This window comes from Neolamprologus brichardi, chromosome 1 (assembly GCF_056152115.1).
Source record: "Neolamprologus brichardi isolate AB-2024 chromosome 1, ASM5615211v1, whole genome shotgun sequence".
Classification (NCBI taxonomy): domain Eukaryota; kingdom Metazoa; phylum Chordata; class Actinopteri; order Cichliformes; family Cichlidae; genus Neolamprologus; species Neolamprologus brichardi.
Window position 1 is genome coordinate 5,797,036 of NC_142104.1, and position 16,128 is coordinate 5,813,163.

The 16,128-nt window shown below is 39.7% G+C and overlaps 1 protein-coding gene across 2 annotated transcripts in view; it reads right to left on the minus strand.

The window, feature by feature from the left end:
* adamts18 (ADAM metallopeptidase with thrombospondin type 1 motif, 18) overlaps positions 1-16,128 on the minus strand; it is a 62,217-nt gene that overhangs the window by 29,825 nt on the left and 16,264 nt on the right. For both annotated transcript variants that reach the window (XM_087843315.1, XM_087843344.1), the window contains 8 exons: positions 15,507-15,718; positions 13,844-13,927; positions 13,565-13,724; positions 11,284-11,389; positions 10,358-10,495; positions 10,115-10,268; positions 8,606-8,701; positions 7,909-8,057 (listed from right to left, as the gene is read on the minus strand). In XM_087843315.1, coding sequence (XP_087699441.1) covers positions 7,909-8,057; positions 8,606-8,701; positions 10,115-10,268; positions 10,358-10,495; positions 11,284-11,389; positions 13,565-13,724; positions 13,844-13,927; positions 15,507-15,718 — 1,099 coding nt within the window. The remainder of the gene's footprint in view (positions 1-7,908; positions 8,058-8,605; positions 8,702-10,114; positions 10,269-10,357; positions 10,496-11,283; positions 11,390-13,564; positions 13,725-13,843; positions 13,928-15,506; positions 15,719-16,128) is intronic.

Below are 16,128 nucleotides of genomic sequence, written 5' to 3' on the forward strand. Positions count from 1 at the left end.
TCGTCAGATGTCCATCAGAATATTCCAGGAAGTACTTGGCACAAACCATGAACCAGGGAAAGGGTGTTGTCCTGGAACAGGTCTGGTACATTGTGACTTCGACTTGCAACTGATAGTATTTCAAGGATCTCTTATTAATGTCTTATTAGGGTCTAGCTGAATAATTTAGGGTGCCTTACGTGGTATACTGGTGTAATAGATATGTTGTCAGCCCTGTGTGGTTTTAAATTGGCCGTAGGTGTGAATAGTTGCCTGTCTCTCTGCTTTAGCCCTGGAATAGACCAGTGGGTTTCTCACAGTGAAACCTGCCTCTCATCCACTGTCAGCTGCAATAAGCTCAAGTCCCCGTGACCATGGGTGGGAAAGTAGTTAATAAAATAGTTGGCTGGATGGGCCTTCGGAAATCCTGCAGAGTCCTCGACTCAAATGTATCCAAGCTGTTTGGCAGGACGTGAAGGACCAGCAGCACATTAGGCAAAAGTTTTTGTTGCTCAGCATATACCTCAACATATATCACACAATACACATATCTGTCTATTTTAATGTGTGTATTTAAAATATTTAAAAAAGTGTAACATTTATTTATTTATCTTTGAAAAACATCAAGCTAGATATTTACCCATTCTAAATGGTGAATATCACCAACTGGCTGCTGCCTGCAGCTTCACGTTTATATCATCAAAAACATGCAGATTTTGTCAGTGATCTCTCTCAGCAAAAATTCATACTAGCCCATAAAACTCCTCCTTTAAGCTTTGGAAGTTATTTATCCAAGTACTGAATCATTTAACTGAATAAAGTGGGATTTTTAACGCTACTTCATCACATCATAAGTCACATGCTTACAAGCTATGCTGAATCAACAATTTATATGAATAAAATGAACAGCTGATAAAAAGGAAGTGGCGCTTTAATGTGTCACCAGAATGACAAAACCAGTCACCACTTATTAGAAAACACAACCAGAGTCTTGACATTAAGTGAACATCAAGATGCCATGTCAGACTTCCCAGGCTCTCTAAACCCACGCCAGGCATTCCAACACAACCACCAACAGAGAAAATTGAGTTTAGCTGTTTACAGAAGTGCACACGCAGACGCACACATACACACAGAGACTGGAGAACAATGCTGATCAAACACGTCTAATAAAAACAGTTCACTAAGTGTGACAATATAATGAAACACTTTGGCGATGGAAGGCAAACAGTGCCTAATAAAAACAGTAAACACCACAAGAAAAACTAGATGTATATTTCTTTCAAGTTTTCTGCAGTGAATGAAAATGTCTGTGTATAATGAATGTCAGCAAACAAGACAAGCAGATATCTGCTCTGCCCTGGACTCAATCACAGAATGACTTAGCTGCCAAGATTGATGAAACTCCATGCAAGGTGTGCCTGTGTATATGTGTGAATTTGCTGTGTGCCAAGCATGCATCCCTTGGTGAGAGGGGGATTTGGCACAAGTTTTGCACTCCTGATCTTATTAAGACTTAGCAGCAGACAAATGCAGCCCATATGGTAATGTGCTTACGGCAGGCCAGCGGGGGTTTACAGTGTATACTCCATCAGTCAAGGTCTCATGATCTGAGAATCACATAAGATGGGCCGTTTACTCGAGAGGGGAGTTGAATGCGCTTCATAGACTTTGTACAAGTGGCCCCTGAGCTTCACAGCACTCTTTGTCTCTCTTCCTTTTCTCTTTATCATTCTTTCCTCTCCTATCTGGATGATCCAGTATCATTGCAACTGTAAATTTACTTCTAACAACAAGACAGAAAGCAGATACAACAAGCCCCAATGCAGGGTCCTTATGACCCTGAAGGGTGTTTAAATGTCCCAGTAGCCTACTAAATCTGCCCAAAGACAGAAGCTGAAACCCCTGTAGTTCAGAGGTCACGATGTCTAGTCTTGTCATCTTTCTGAGTCAACTGCTCCCTCCCTGTCCCTCACAGGACTTCCCTTTCTGCAGTTCACATAAAAAAAATAGATCCACATTCTGCTGCTGTGACCCCTTTACAAGTCCACTGGGAGATTCCAACCAAACAATGGTCTAAGTACCATCATTCCCTAATCGTGTACCCTGTTGAAATGGGGTGTGCCAAAAAAAATGCTCCTTATAAAACCAGGTCAAGATCATGAACCTAATCTCCCAGGCTTTTTGCTAAGGATTAGGATCTTTGATCTGGCAGGTGGTCTACAGGGAATGAAAGAGCAAGGACAGAGATGGAGTGAGGAAAAGAGGGAGGCAAGGGGAGAAGATTCATTTTCCATTTTGGAGCTACTCCTAGAAGGGAAGGCTTTAATCGGCTGATCGGAAGCCTTGTACAAGCCTGAGCAAAACATACGTGCTTACCTTATAAAACGAATGAGTTTGTGCAGAATCAAATTATTTTAGGATCTGTTCCTGCTGACTGAAGATTATGTAGCAAGGCAAAGGTTACAAGTGTCAGGGATATTTTCACAAGTTTTTAGTAGCACACCCCAGACTATCCAGACGGTTCAGTTTAGGGGTAAAGATGATAACAGACACGGGCAGTCCAATTCAGGCTAATCCTTCTCGTTCTGCCCAGATTAAGAGCAGAGGGGCCAAAATAATCACAGAGATTACTGGGGACAAACACACTCTGATGAGTCATGGAGTAAAATGTGACTCAGGGGTACACGCTGCTGTCGGGATCAGGCTTGGGTCTGTCTGGCTGAGGATGGCGATGCATGTGAAACAGTGCTTTATACAGACATACCACAGCCTATTTACGTTTAAGGAGTTCTGGCAACTAATTGTGTTTATTCTGATAATGATATCATTACATTTCATTAATGGATTTAATGTTTAGCCTTCAACATCTTTCCATCCCCTCTCTGTTTGTCTGACCCCCATAACTCAACGGTTGGTAGCATCAATCCATTATTTTCAGCAGCTTCTCCTACAATGCTTTGCTTAGTTCTACAAGAATGATAAACGAACTTGGCAGATAACCTGACCCTTTTCGGTCTGCCAGTCATGGTGTATAATGTGTATCATATGAGAAGCAGCCTGTCTCTTTGATCCCTCGCAGGGATTAGGAGACGAGTCGGCTGTGATGGACAGAACAGACACATTGGTGACTGCCTGCTGTTAAGTAAGCAGTGATGAAGCCAGATGAGTAAATAAGACACTGTGTAACTCTGTGAATATCTTAATGGACTCCATAATAGAGTTGATATAATGAAATGGGTCAATGGAAAAAAAATAAATAAATACATTTTTAAGGAATTATTTGAGCACTCGGCTTAAAATTTGTGACATTTAAAATAAAGGCAAAAAAAAAATGTAGTCAGATCGTTTTGATAGAACTGCAAAAATCAAAAATGCAACTTAAACTAGAAACTGATTGTGACAATGTAGTGGAAATCACTGAAAAATGACAAAATCTCTGAGCTGGACCACAATAGGGGGTTTACTCTGGAGATCATACTGCACAATGAGACATGCAGCACCGTACAGAAAGTTCAGTCCATTTCATTGATTCTTATTTATTATACATCAGCATCACAATACCAAAACAGGTACCATTTCTCCTTGCAGACAACTAGAAAAGTCTAATTGCATATTATTTCTATTTCCAAGTTTGGAAAAACATGATAACTTAATGCTGTTTAATGTGTACAGAGAAAAAGAATGAGACAATACAATGCATGTATCTGACTTTGTGTGATTTCGGACACCAAACCACCTATTTCAAATGTTATCAGCTTATTAAATCACAATTGTTAACTGTAATCAGTTCTATAAATTTGAATTGTAAGTGCCTCTTTCTACTCACTAGGATTGCACAAGGTGCATATTACCTTACCCTGATTATAGAGACCTCTTCTACCTTATCACACTGGTAACATTAAGCTTTGTAATGTAAGTAAAGGGTTGAAAGGTTGTATTTTAACATTAAATATGACTTCTTCCTTACCCTAAACAAGTACTTTTGTTGCTGCTGTAAGTCAAATTAACTCCAATTACAGGTTCACATGCTACAGTGATATTAACTTGGTTTGTTTTTGTTTTTTCAAGTGAAATAGAAGTTGAAGTTGTGTGAATCCTAATACACAAGGGTAATAGCACTGGGTAGAGGGTGAAAATGTGTAACTTGAAAGGGTTTTATATTGCAGCGGAAGGGCAGTTAGTTAAAGTGTAAGAAATACTTAGACATACGGTAAGAAATACAAGTAGTGATACTGTGTGTGGCATAGTCCGAGTCTTATACAGCGGTGCACATAAGTGGTCCGCAAGTGCGTCCAGAAAATCTTATGAACGCAAACGCGTACATAAGATTTTCTGGAGGAGGACAGACATTTGTTTAGAACTCTTAAAGATGTTGAAGAAGCAAGCTCCTTTAAGCAAGTATTTTGGTGTTCCTCCACCTCCAAAGAAATGTCAGAAGGAGTCCGGATTCTCATAAATATTAAATATGATATTCTCATATCATACCGTATTCTCGGAAAAGTGGTTGCAGGAGGTGAGCTGGCTTCAAACAAATGATGAACGCACAGAGAGGTGGTGCAGAATATGCAGTGAAAATCCCACTCTGGCAGACAAAAACAGTGCCTGTTGTATGAATGCGAATATATATATATATATATATATATATATATATATATATATATATATATATATATATATATATATATATATATATATATATATATATATATATATATATATATATATACACACACTACTACATGCCTTTGGAGCAGAGGATCGCAAGTTCGATTCCCCCCTGGGGCGTCTGTATCCAGTAAGGGTCCTAAGGCTAGATGAGTGTCTCTCAAGGCGAGTGTCTCCAGCAGATCCCGGGAACAACATCGGAGATCTTTGTCCAGAAGAGTGCAGTCCTGGGAACAGCTAAGATACTGCGCAGGACCCTCACGCAATGCTCAATTACATTGGTGGGAACTACTGCGTTAGCGCAGTTTGCTCGTTAACGTGTTGGCCGTCCAGCCCCACGCACGGGGCGATCCGCGGTAACTCGTTAACAGAGATTTGTGACGTTATGGCATCAACGTCATTTTAACTAGATTAACGCTGACAGCACTAGTGGGAACACAACGAATATGACTGCACATTTACGCCGACATCATCCTTGTGCAAAGACAAGTGGAAGCAGACAAAAACAACAAGCATGCATGCTACAAACTTTACCCGAGTCATTTAGACAGCCGTTAGCACATGATTGTCCTTATGGGGACCTGATATGTTTAATATGCTGCTGAGAATATAGCCCAGAAGAAGCGTATAGTATAGCTTTTATTTTGGAAAGAGCCATTTCTCTGTAATAAACTCTCTTTTCCAAAGATGAGTGATTTCTCGATCAGATAGATTTATTTTTTTATTACTTTGTTGTTTCAGCAACATTAAAATTAAAAACTGTACTTTTGACTTAAAATATATATTTATAATTTTAACAAATGACAAATTAAAAAGGCATGAACATTTTTTTGTATCGAAAAAATATCGAACCGTGACACCAAAGTATCGAACCGAACCGAACCGTGAATTTTGTGTATCGTTGCACCCCTAATATATATATATATATACATATATATAGATATATAGATATGTTGTGCTGTTGTAACATGAATTAAGTCAATGTCTATGACTAAATTAAACTTTATTGGATTTTTCAGGTCAGCCTGTTAATTGGGCTGACACTGACTCAGTCCAGGCTCTTATGCATTCGGCTGACAACCGTGGCAATCGTGTGAATAGCTACAAGAGAAAAAAAAGCCAACATTATGAAGTCATTTGGACATTCAAGTCACACATATACACTTCACATGGCTACAAGACATATGAAGGCAGCTGTATTTAAAAGGGCAACTGTGTCCCTGTCATGACAAAAACATTTCCCTGCACTTAAACACTCAGAAACCCACACGTGTGTATAAATATGCAGAATTGGACGTGACATGTCACTATGATCTAACATGCTATGACTAATTCCTACATGATGGCTACCCTTAACAGTGCAAACGACCCAGCAGTAATAAAATTTGAGGACCGTCCACCAATCAAGCTGTGCAGTTGCTTTGGATGTTAGCCAATATTCGTACAGAAAACCTATGATCCGGTGTATGCTCATGCATGATTATCAGTTCTATGTTGCAAAGCTGCTTCTTTTTGTTGTCAGTTCTTCCTCTTTTTTTATGCAGTATTAGGAAAACTTGAGATTCAGTCAATGGCTTGAAAAAAATGGAAATAAAATGCTGAAGGCGTTATCTAAGAATCTGTCGGCTAATTGGCTGTGGCTCCAATAGATGGAGATGATGATTATTATTATTTTAATTGAGTCAACCATTCTCTGAGGTGTGTGAAGCGAACAGCAAAACCTCTTTAAACTTGCTAAAGAATGGTCACCATGGGATCACTTCTGATTTATGGAGTAAACACATGACACTGTAAAGGATGAAAAGAAGATTAAATGAATAATCACAAAATTAATCACCTTCGCAATAGGGGTGGGGGAAAAAATCGATACTGTGTAGTATGGTGATATTTTGTTTGCTAATAATGTATCGATACAGGGACAGCAGAAATCGATATTTTGTTACAAAAAAGGTTTTTGTGCTCTGACTTCAGAGCATGTTGATCCTTTTTCTGAGCAAGAATCCTGACATTCCTTCACTGTCCAAATGTGTTTAACTTTTTTTATGGCAGCAATAAACATGACAGTTTACTTATTTTAATTTAACACATGTTTTATTTTAATTAAGTTTAAAACTTTTTTATTTAATGTAAAATTATATTTTGTTTTAATTTACTTTCAAATTCTTCAGTTGCTGAATGGGCTGCATAGTTTTCATAAACTGCATAGTTCAGAATAGCTATAATTGTACCAGATGGTTGCGTTCAGTTAAGTTGGACTAGACTGTAATACAAACCGTTCAGTTTGTCAACAATAAAACTGAAATGAGAGAAAGACTGAGTGTGAGACTTTGTTATTAGATAAAATGAATATTAATAAAGTTTACCTTTATGTACAGAATCTGAATATCGCAAAATATTTTTAAAAATTGCAATAATATCGTATCGTGCGTTAAGTATTGTGATAATATCGTATCGTGGGATGTATGGTGATTCCCACCTCTACTTCGCAAGTATCCCATTGTAACCATGCTACAGAACCAGCGTGGGGGCAGGTGTTTAACCGACTGCAGGCTGAGTCAATCACTTGCCACACTGCTTGGATTGTAGCATAGTGATAGAACAACGGCAGTAAATCTGTATTTTATAGAAGCGAAATAAAGGTTTAAAAGATCTAGTAAATCTTTACGTGTTCGAGGGATAATTAATGAGAGATTGCGTGTCTGTGGTGAAATACAACATTAACACTGGAAAATTGTCAAGCTTGTAATGACATGAACAGAGCGCTTTGCTAACAAAGAGATATGCACTGTGGGATCTGGGTCTACAGAATTATGTAGAATTATATTTGTCTGAGTGAGCAGCAATGGGGGACGTTTGCTGACTGTCTTGGCAGCTTTCAGAGAAAAGAGCATGCCATCAGGAGGTGTTCCTTGTCTGGAGCATGTGGAGAGATAGTCTGTCCGTCTGGACTGTCAGCCTGACTGATGAGAGCAGTTATCAGCACATGTGTGTGTGTGTGCACGAACAGAATGTGCGTACATAACTGTGCTGACAGCTACCTGGCAGCCAGCACTTTCAGGTGTTCAAAAAAAACGGAGAATACAAGGCCTTCAAGAATTACTTTCTGGCCCAAACTGCGCCTCAGACTTGCACCGTGGAAGCAGCTGCGTGACAACGTGAATCATTTTGTCGACTGTTTGCCTAGTTAATCTTATCTAAAGCATTAAAATAGAGGTGATGAATTAGATTAGGTTTTGCAAGTGTGTGCAAGTGTATGTATACCTTGGGCTGGTGCAGGAGCGCTCTCTGTACATGACGCCTCCACCGCAGGTTCTGGAGCAGTCAGACCACTGAGACCAGGCTGACCACTGGCCGTGCACTGCTCTAGGACCATTCTCTCCATACTTAACACACTGACCCCTCCGACACCACTGACGAAAAGAGTAGGAAGGAAATGAAAGAGAAGACGACAACAGAAATAGCATTCTTATCAGTACTTGAGTGTTGGCCCTGGCATCTTGCCTCTGTTTCCTGGTCTGGAGAAATGCCCAGCACCACACCTGGACACAGAGACTCTCTATCTACAGCCAAAATGTACACATACACATGCACATCTATTGTGCAGCAGACCTGGGTTGATCCAAGCCAAACCCTGCACTCACACACATTCTAAATATCATGTTTCTGTGTGTACAAATCAACTCAATCCATTTGGGAGAGTAGTGCCCAAAATGTGCACCCATGCATGTACGAGGAGCATCGATGGTTACTTTGTCTGATTTATTTAATTATCTATGATCAAAGAAGTATTCAAATTTTAAAAAATGCAGTTTGAGCTTAAAGTAAATCCTTGCATCTTTTTAAAGCTCTTTTAGGATTTCGTTTGACTCAATAAAATGCTAATTATTAGGATGCTAAGCAGGAGAATAACATTCTGACTGTTGTGATCTTTCATATAAATAAGGAGACCATTCCTCACCATGTCAGGGCCACAAGTGGTACCTTCTGCAGCAGGCATGAACTTGGTCTCACACCGATGCCCTGTGCGATGACACCACAATGACTTGCAAATGTCCTGTCGAATGAGACACGCAAAGAATGAGACATCCATCACACATGGTGTTTGCTGCTGTTATTATCCGTGGCATCTTTTGGTTCCTTTCCTTTTTCTCTTCCCTCTACCTGATTTTTGCCAGGACCACCATCACTTTGCTTGATAAGCCCCCACTGCCTCTGGCAGACTTCTCCACAGTGCTTCTGTGTCGAGACTAATCATTGAACTTCTTTAATGAAACCGGCTATAATTGTATGTGTCATCTGACCCAACAATACAGAGACAGAGCAAGCGAGTGAGCACAGAGGGAGAGCTGGGGTCGAGAGACAGGCGGCAGAATCTGGCAACTGGCCCGACTGCAACTGGCAACGAGAATGGAATCAGAAAGGAGGGAGCGAGGAAGCGGGACAGACAGCTCCCTGGTGTGTTCAAGACTTAACCTTAGGCAGATCTACTTCACTGACATAGAGCAGGTGGGTGACCGCTATGGCATCATGCTGAAAGTCCTTGTACATGATAATATCAGGGACAAGAAAAAAGGGTGAAACGTGTGAATGGAACCCTCAAATCCACTGTTAATCAGCATGCAGGTTAATATACCACCTGCCAACTCCTACACAGGTCTAAGAAATGCAAATATAGTATTTGATCTTTTATTATGGAAACGTAGGAGGAATCTGGGGAAGTCGTGAACAGCCAAGGCGTCGTCATGTGGGCTAATGCCATATATACGACTTGGCAAAGTCAATTTCCCAGCAATTACAGCCATGCAAGAAGAAAAGCTCGAGGCATTTTAAATAAAATTTACATGTGAATCAACATCACTGAATGCACCTAGCATAAAGCCTTATACCAAAACAACAAGGGTTTGATGCAGACTGGGGTGGTGGTATAGGGACCCATTCAAATGATGGAATGCATTTTAATGAAGGTCAAATGTGTGTGTGTGGGAGGGGGGGGGGTTAAGGTTGCTGATGTAAAGATTGTGCTAGTTAATAAAGTGCCAGTTTAGCACTGGATCATTAAGTCTGTAAAGCAGATAAATTCCAGCTCCTATATGGTGCAGGGGTGCCCCCTTCTCACTACAAGGAACTGTAGCGATTCTCAGTGTTGGCAAAGAAACATGTGAAAAGTAAATGATTAAGGACCGTTGGTCCATGTAGAAATACAACCATGGATAGCCCATGGATAACACTTCTTTCTTTAGTGTAAGGAACTGTTGTTTGTTTCCTGGTCTGGGCTGTTATCAAATGAAAGATATAATAAATCACAATCGTTAAAGCCAGAAAAAATATGTTGTTGTTTTTTAAATCCCCCAGCAACTCAGCATCGTGTGCACAGCATGTCACAACTGTTTTTGCAGTTGCAACATGTTGGGGGGGAAAAAAGGAAATGGAGATCCAATAAGTCTGACAAATTAGGTGATTATTTTACCTTGACGAAATCAAGACTGCATAGTTTGGCTTTGGAGCCAAACTGCCATTTGCACTGTGTGTCTGCTCCATAAAGCTGCCCGGGAAGCTCTTCAGGATACTTGTACTGACCGATCTGCTTGGGTTCATCCACTAAACAGGATGCCTGGGCTGTTCTGGTGAACACAGAACAGTACCTGTGTCAGTAAGGAGGAAAGCCAAATGCATGACTGGTAATTTTAACAATCTGCATTCACTGGCTTACCCAAGAAAGCGGCTGAGGTACTGCCGACTGCAGGTGGACCAGGAAAAGACTCCATTGTTACCAGCGAGAGTAGGGGACATAATGTTACCCTCGGTCTTACGGCAAGGGTTTCCCTCCCCATCATGGATCATACCAAAACTACAGAAAATGAAGATAAGAGAGTTCAGTCGCAATGAGATGTACGATAAATACACGGACTTGCATGTATTGTAAGCTGTTTGTGAGTAAAGGGGAAGTTTATGATAATGATAATTCACATTTTGATACTGAGACAAATGATAAAATGTTACAGGATTTTAAAGAAAATCAACATGAATTCTTTAAATTGGCTTGATTTAACTCCTTCTGATAGATTTCTATGTAAAGACCCTGCTGATGTCATTCGATTTGTTGTAACATATTGCTGCATACATTGCAACATTTTCTCCCTTCTTTGATTCATTACCTTGTCATATGTTTGACACTTATGCCGTTTTCAAATTGTCAGTGATTAATAGCTTTAGGATACGTATGTGTATGGATATTTTGACATATTATTACCCAGGTGAATACACCTAATTCATAGTTTGTTTTAAGAACATATGAGGCACACAGAAGAGTTTTACCGCAACATGACATCTACACATATCAAAAAATAAACTGCCTCCAGTCCCAGCGGTAACGTATAAATATAAACACAGAGCTGCACTGCCTTGGGTAGTTTCCATTATTCTCCCATAAAATGTCATGGAGTGGATGAAGTAGGGGTCTAACGTAATGCTCTTATTTCAGAGTGTGTTTGTTTAAATCAGACCACATCTGTCACTTCAACACAAACTACATCCACAGACAGCATAAAGGCAATTAGGCTGCCCCTTCCAAAATGACATTACATTCTGAGACAGTCTCATCTGTTTTAAGTCTGCTGCTCTTTCTTCTAAACATACTTATGTCCAGACTCATGTGCAATGGTGAAAGCCAAGCCAAGTCCTGTGTCCTCATTGATCGTACAACTCCTGTACTTACTGCACATGCCACTGATGGGGGCAAAACCTGCAGATACAACAAGGAGAGAAAGGTTATTTGAAAATCTGGGCTACTTGAAAATTCAAAAACAAGCAAGATAAAACCCCGAATCTGTATCATATTCTTGTTCTCTTACACTGAGCGCACAATCTGTTCTGACAGCTTGTAAAGACAACAAATATGTGTCACACATGTATCTTCACGCACGTGCTTGCCTGGAAGGGGAATCTCACAGAACTGCCAAGCGCAACCTCAGATGTCCTGCCCAGTTTAGTTTAAATTAGTTCTTAGACTTTGTTAGCAATCAGCACAGAGGACTACTGTTAACTGTGTAGCAGATAGCACTAGCACAGTGATGAGAGATGTGAGATTTTTCTGTAACTGATAAGCTGATGAGGAATCTTTACTTGGGGTTTCTAATTTTCAGGAAGCAATTTCTTCCAATGGGCCCAAAAATATAATAACCAACGTCAATATTTAGTTGTCAAACATAGCTTGTTAGTCTCAGTTTAGAGAACATTAGTTGGATACATGTAAATTATTACAACTGTGAGCAGCTGCCTTTAAAATGGTTGCTTCAAAAATGGGGACCATTGTGACCATTCACAGACGACTGAAATCTTTAAAGTGAACTTGGTGTGTCAAGACAGCAATAAAACAGTTTGATAATATGGAAGTTAAATGAGATAACTGAGTGAAAATTGCAAATCTGTAACATACACAGAATTTCACATTAAACAGAAATCCCCTTTGGTATTGTTTCAGGAAGGGAATCAAGCTACCTGCTATGTTGACCCCTTATAATACAGGAGAGTCCAGTGAACATAAATTTAGGACAAATATTGAGGTTGAAGGTGAGTATGCTCAATCTCTGGGTGACCAGTTGGTGGTCATAACTATTTGTAACTAATTGTAAGGAAGTTGCTGTTAGAGCAGGGCGATATGACCAAAAATATTTATCACGATATACATTTGAAAATTTGTGATAACGATATAACTGACGAAAGAGGTTATACACACACACAATACGGTAATATTATGTTGAAGCACAGTACGTATCACTCCGCGAGGCTCCGCCTACGATAGCCGTAATGCTCCGACAATCCATCAAGCTGTGCGGGTTCGTAGCTTAGCAAAGTCGCACTAAAACATTTGACATATTTTCGAGCGCCGTGCACATAAAATCGCTTCGAGGTCAGTAAACACAACCAGAATTCATACATAAGGCACACGGGATTATAAGGGGCACTGTTGACTTTCAGAAAAATCAAAGGATTGATTATAAGTGTGCCGTATTTTCCAAACAACACGGTAATAACGACGGCCCGCTAGCATGCTCTACCAAAAACAGTGCTTTGTTGTGTATCTGATGGACGAAAGCTAAACCAGTTCCACACCACTGAAGTTGCAGCATTTTTACAAACCAATTCTGGTTCATCGTTTCATTTAACGATCCGCGTTCGCTCTTCTCATTCTGCGTCGCCGCCATGTGCGTATGTAAACATAGACACTGCGCATGCGCGTTTTACCCACATTCTATCGCGATATTTCATTTTCCTATCGTTGCCCAAAATTACACCGGTATTACCGTGAACGGTATGATATAGCCCAGCCCTAGTTGCTGTCCTATTGTTAGTCCAGGATGACTGAGCCATTAGAATAAAAGAGACAGATTTTAAACATTAACATCAATGGTTCAGTTTTGTTTTTCATTTAGTTAAAATATTTTTGGTTAGACCCTACTTTTTTTTTTGTTACAGACAACTTTGGCAGGATATTTTTAATGAGCTGTTTTTGCCTGAAGTGACAGCTCAAGTTGGTGTTTATACTTCAATCTGTTGACTTTCTTGCATATCACCCCCCTCTCCTTCTGCATGTGTCTGCATTAATACTGTCACTAGTTTTTTAAGGCACGGCTTAATACTCTAGTAAAATATAGAGTTTGCTCATAGTGACAAATGACTGCCAGTCTATCTCTTGACAACTATTTTCGCTTCACCTGTCAGCCCTGTTATAATGTTTGCAACCACAGCATCGCATCTAGGCTGTTGTTAACCAAAATGTGACAACATTTAGCAATGCAAGGGGTTCTTAGTTGTCAGTGGTCCAGACAAAGTCACACTGTTGCTTTTCACATGCGTCTTTAAAAAAAGAAGAAAAAAATATCTTTGGCTTGTTAAAGTGAGCTAAGCCCTATCTCACCCAGAGTGTCACAGGGCTCGTTCTTCCAGGAACAAATGTCCAGTCCAGTGAGGAGAACAGCATGATCGTGCCGTTTACCACCTTTCCCCACCAGGCCTGACTGCCATTGACAGAAACTGTTGAGGGACTGGTCAGCGTGATGATTTATGGTCAAGCCCAACTGGAATTGTAGAGAGAACAATTGAGATTTAGAACACAGCCATGGGTATTTTAATCAGTGTCAAGTTAAAAGCAGCACAAGTCAGGCAAGTTCTGCAGAGTTAGTGTAAATCTACTTACAGGGTCCTGCTCCAGCAGCAACAAGCTAACCACCACAATGTTGATATCATTCCCAATGGTGCCATCTTTGAAAAGGCTGGAAACCTGTAGATTAGTTGAAAATATTTGTTGGTAACATTCAAAGTTTTTGTCTCAGCATTTTGCAGAAAATATAGGGATAAAAAGTTGTTTTTTTTTCACACATGGTACAGCAGTAATTTATTCCCATACACAACCTTCCTTTCAATTAAAGTAACACCGTTTCCATGCATGAAAAGGTGCAGGAAGAGGAATAAATTCTTATTGATACCTGCCCCCCTATCTGTGATAATACAAGTAGGCAACCAAAATTACACTCTGACTCTGAATTTTCTGCACATAACAAAACAAAACAAAGCAAACAGAACAATATACTCAACAATGAGCAATACCACTAAATATCAAACGAAAAGGATCATTTTTCTACAATTAAATTCTATTCTTTTCAACTTCTTCATATTGGTTTATCATTTTATTCTTATAGCAGATTTTAAATTGAGAAACATTTATACAACACTTAAGATGATCCCTGAGAGAATTCCAGTTTCTTATGCCTGTGACTGTTGGACACATTTGCCTTTGTGTGGTTCGAGCAAACCGGTGCTTAAAATAAAACTTCCTTCTGCCGTCCCCATTTTCTGAACACAATACAAATAAACTTTGTAACTTAAGAGGTAGTGTTTTATTTTTTGCCCTAAACATAATAGTTAAAGTCTGTAATTTCACTATGTCTTCTAGTTTTAATAATTTCGATTTTATAAACAAATTATTAGTGTGTTCTCTATATTTAACATTATGCATAATTCGAAGCGCTCTCTTCTGTAATAAATATAATGGTTTCATATTAGTCACATATGTATTATTATGAAACCATTATATTTATTACAGAAGAGAGCGCTTCGAATTATGTATGTGTGCAGCAAAGTCTCCAAAGGCGGACCTGAACCACTGATAGTGTCATTATATAGGCATGCGTTGGAACCATTCTTCTTTGGGGAGAAACATAAAATGATTGAGTGAGGATTTGTGTCCACTGAGAGTTGTAGTCAGACGTTCACATTCAGTCACCATTGCTATGAGTGTCATGGTAATTTGTGAAGGCATTCCAGAAGCTTAATCTTAACTTTCATTATCCAATCTAAAACCATTTCTGATGTGTGTTTGGGATCATTCTTCTGCTGAAACACCCAACTGTCTCCAAGTTTCAACCGTCCAGGTGATGATCTGATGATCTGAAGTGAATTTAAAGAATTTGGAAGTAGTCCTCCTTCATTTATTTTGACATATCCTAGTACTTAAAATTAACTTGTTTATTTTTTAAACAGAGGAAAGTGGCAAAAAGTTGCATTCAAAGTTGCAATCAAACAAATATCACAAACATAAAGGGTTAGCAAGGTTTTTGCACTTTTCTGTGGAGAAACGTTGCAAATTTGATTGCTTATAAAGTTAGCTTAGCACTTGTGTCTTGCCTCGCAGGAAATACTGATCTATTGAGATCCTGCTATGTTAGGTAAATGAACAAGAGCTTTGAGAAACACAAAATTTCGACAGATTTCCTATGTGTAATTGAACAATTGCTACGTCATATGTTCTGTCACACCTTGTCTTTCCAACACTTCCACTCCCTCGTCTTTTTCAGCCCTACCATATTCATAACGGTGAGGACGTAGGTGGTGACATTCTCCCTGCCGTGTTTCTCCAGCATCTTCCTGTCTGCCACAACCAGGGTCTCCACATTCAGACCTCCCACCCTGTTGGAAATGGGTGATCTTTTTTCCCTCCCTGGACCTTCCACCTCAGGTACCGCAAACTCATCAGGCATGATAAAGCGGTCCTCAGCGGGAGGCTTGGGTGCGTCTAGGAGGGCAAAAAGGGAGAGGCAAAAAGGAAGGGAGGAGAGACACAGAACGAGGGAGACAGCATGAAGGAGACAGACAATGATACTCAGAGATAGAAAACTTGGCAGTGAGGGTCAAATGAACCAACTCTTTGTCCTGGCTCGTGCCAGGTGTTAAAAGTGCGTGCTCTGGTGTTGAAAGGACAGGAAATTCACTCCCCACGCTGCTTCCTATCATCACTGAAAAAAACAATTGTTAAAAAGCCCGAGGGTTCAGTAGCTTCAGGCTAGTGTTGCACTTTTAACTGGACACAACAACTTGAAATGCATGCTGATTACATATAATGCACTGAAATGGAGTGTTCTCAAATATTTAATACAGACATAAATCATCATAATATATGTACGGTAAGATCAAAAAGTCTAAATA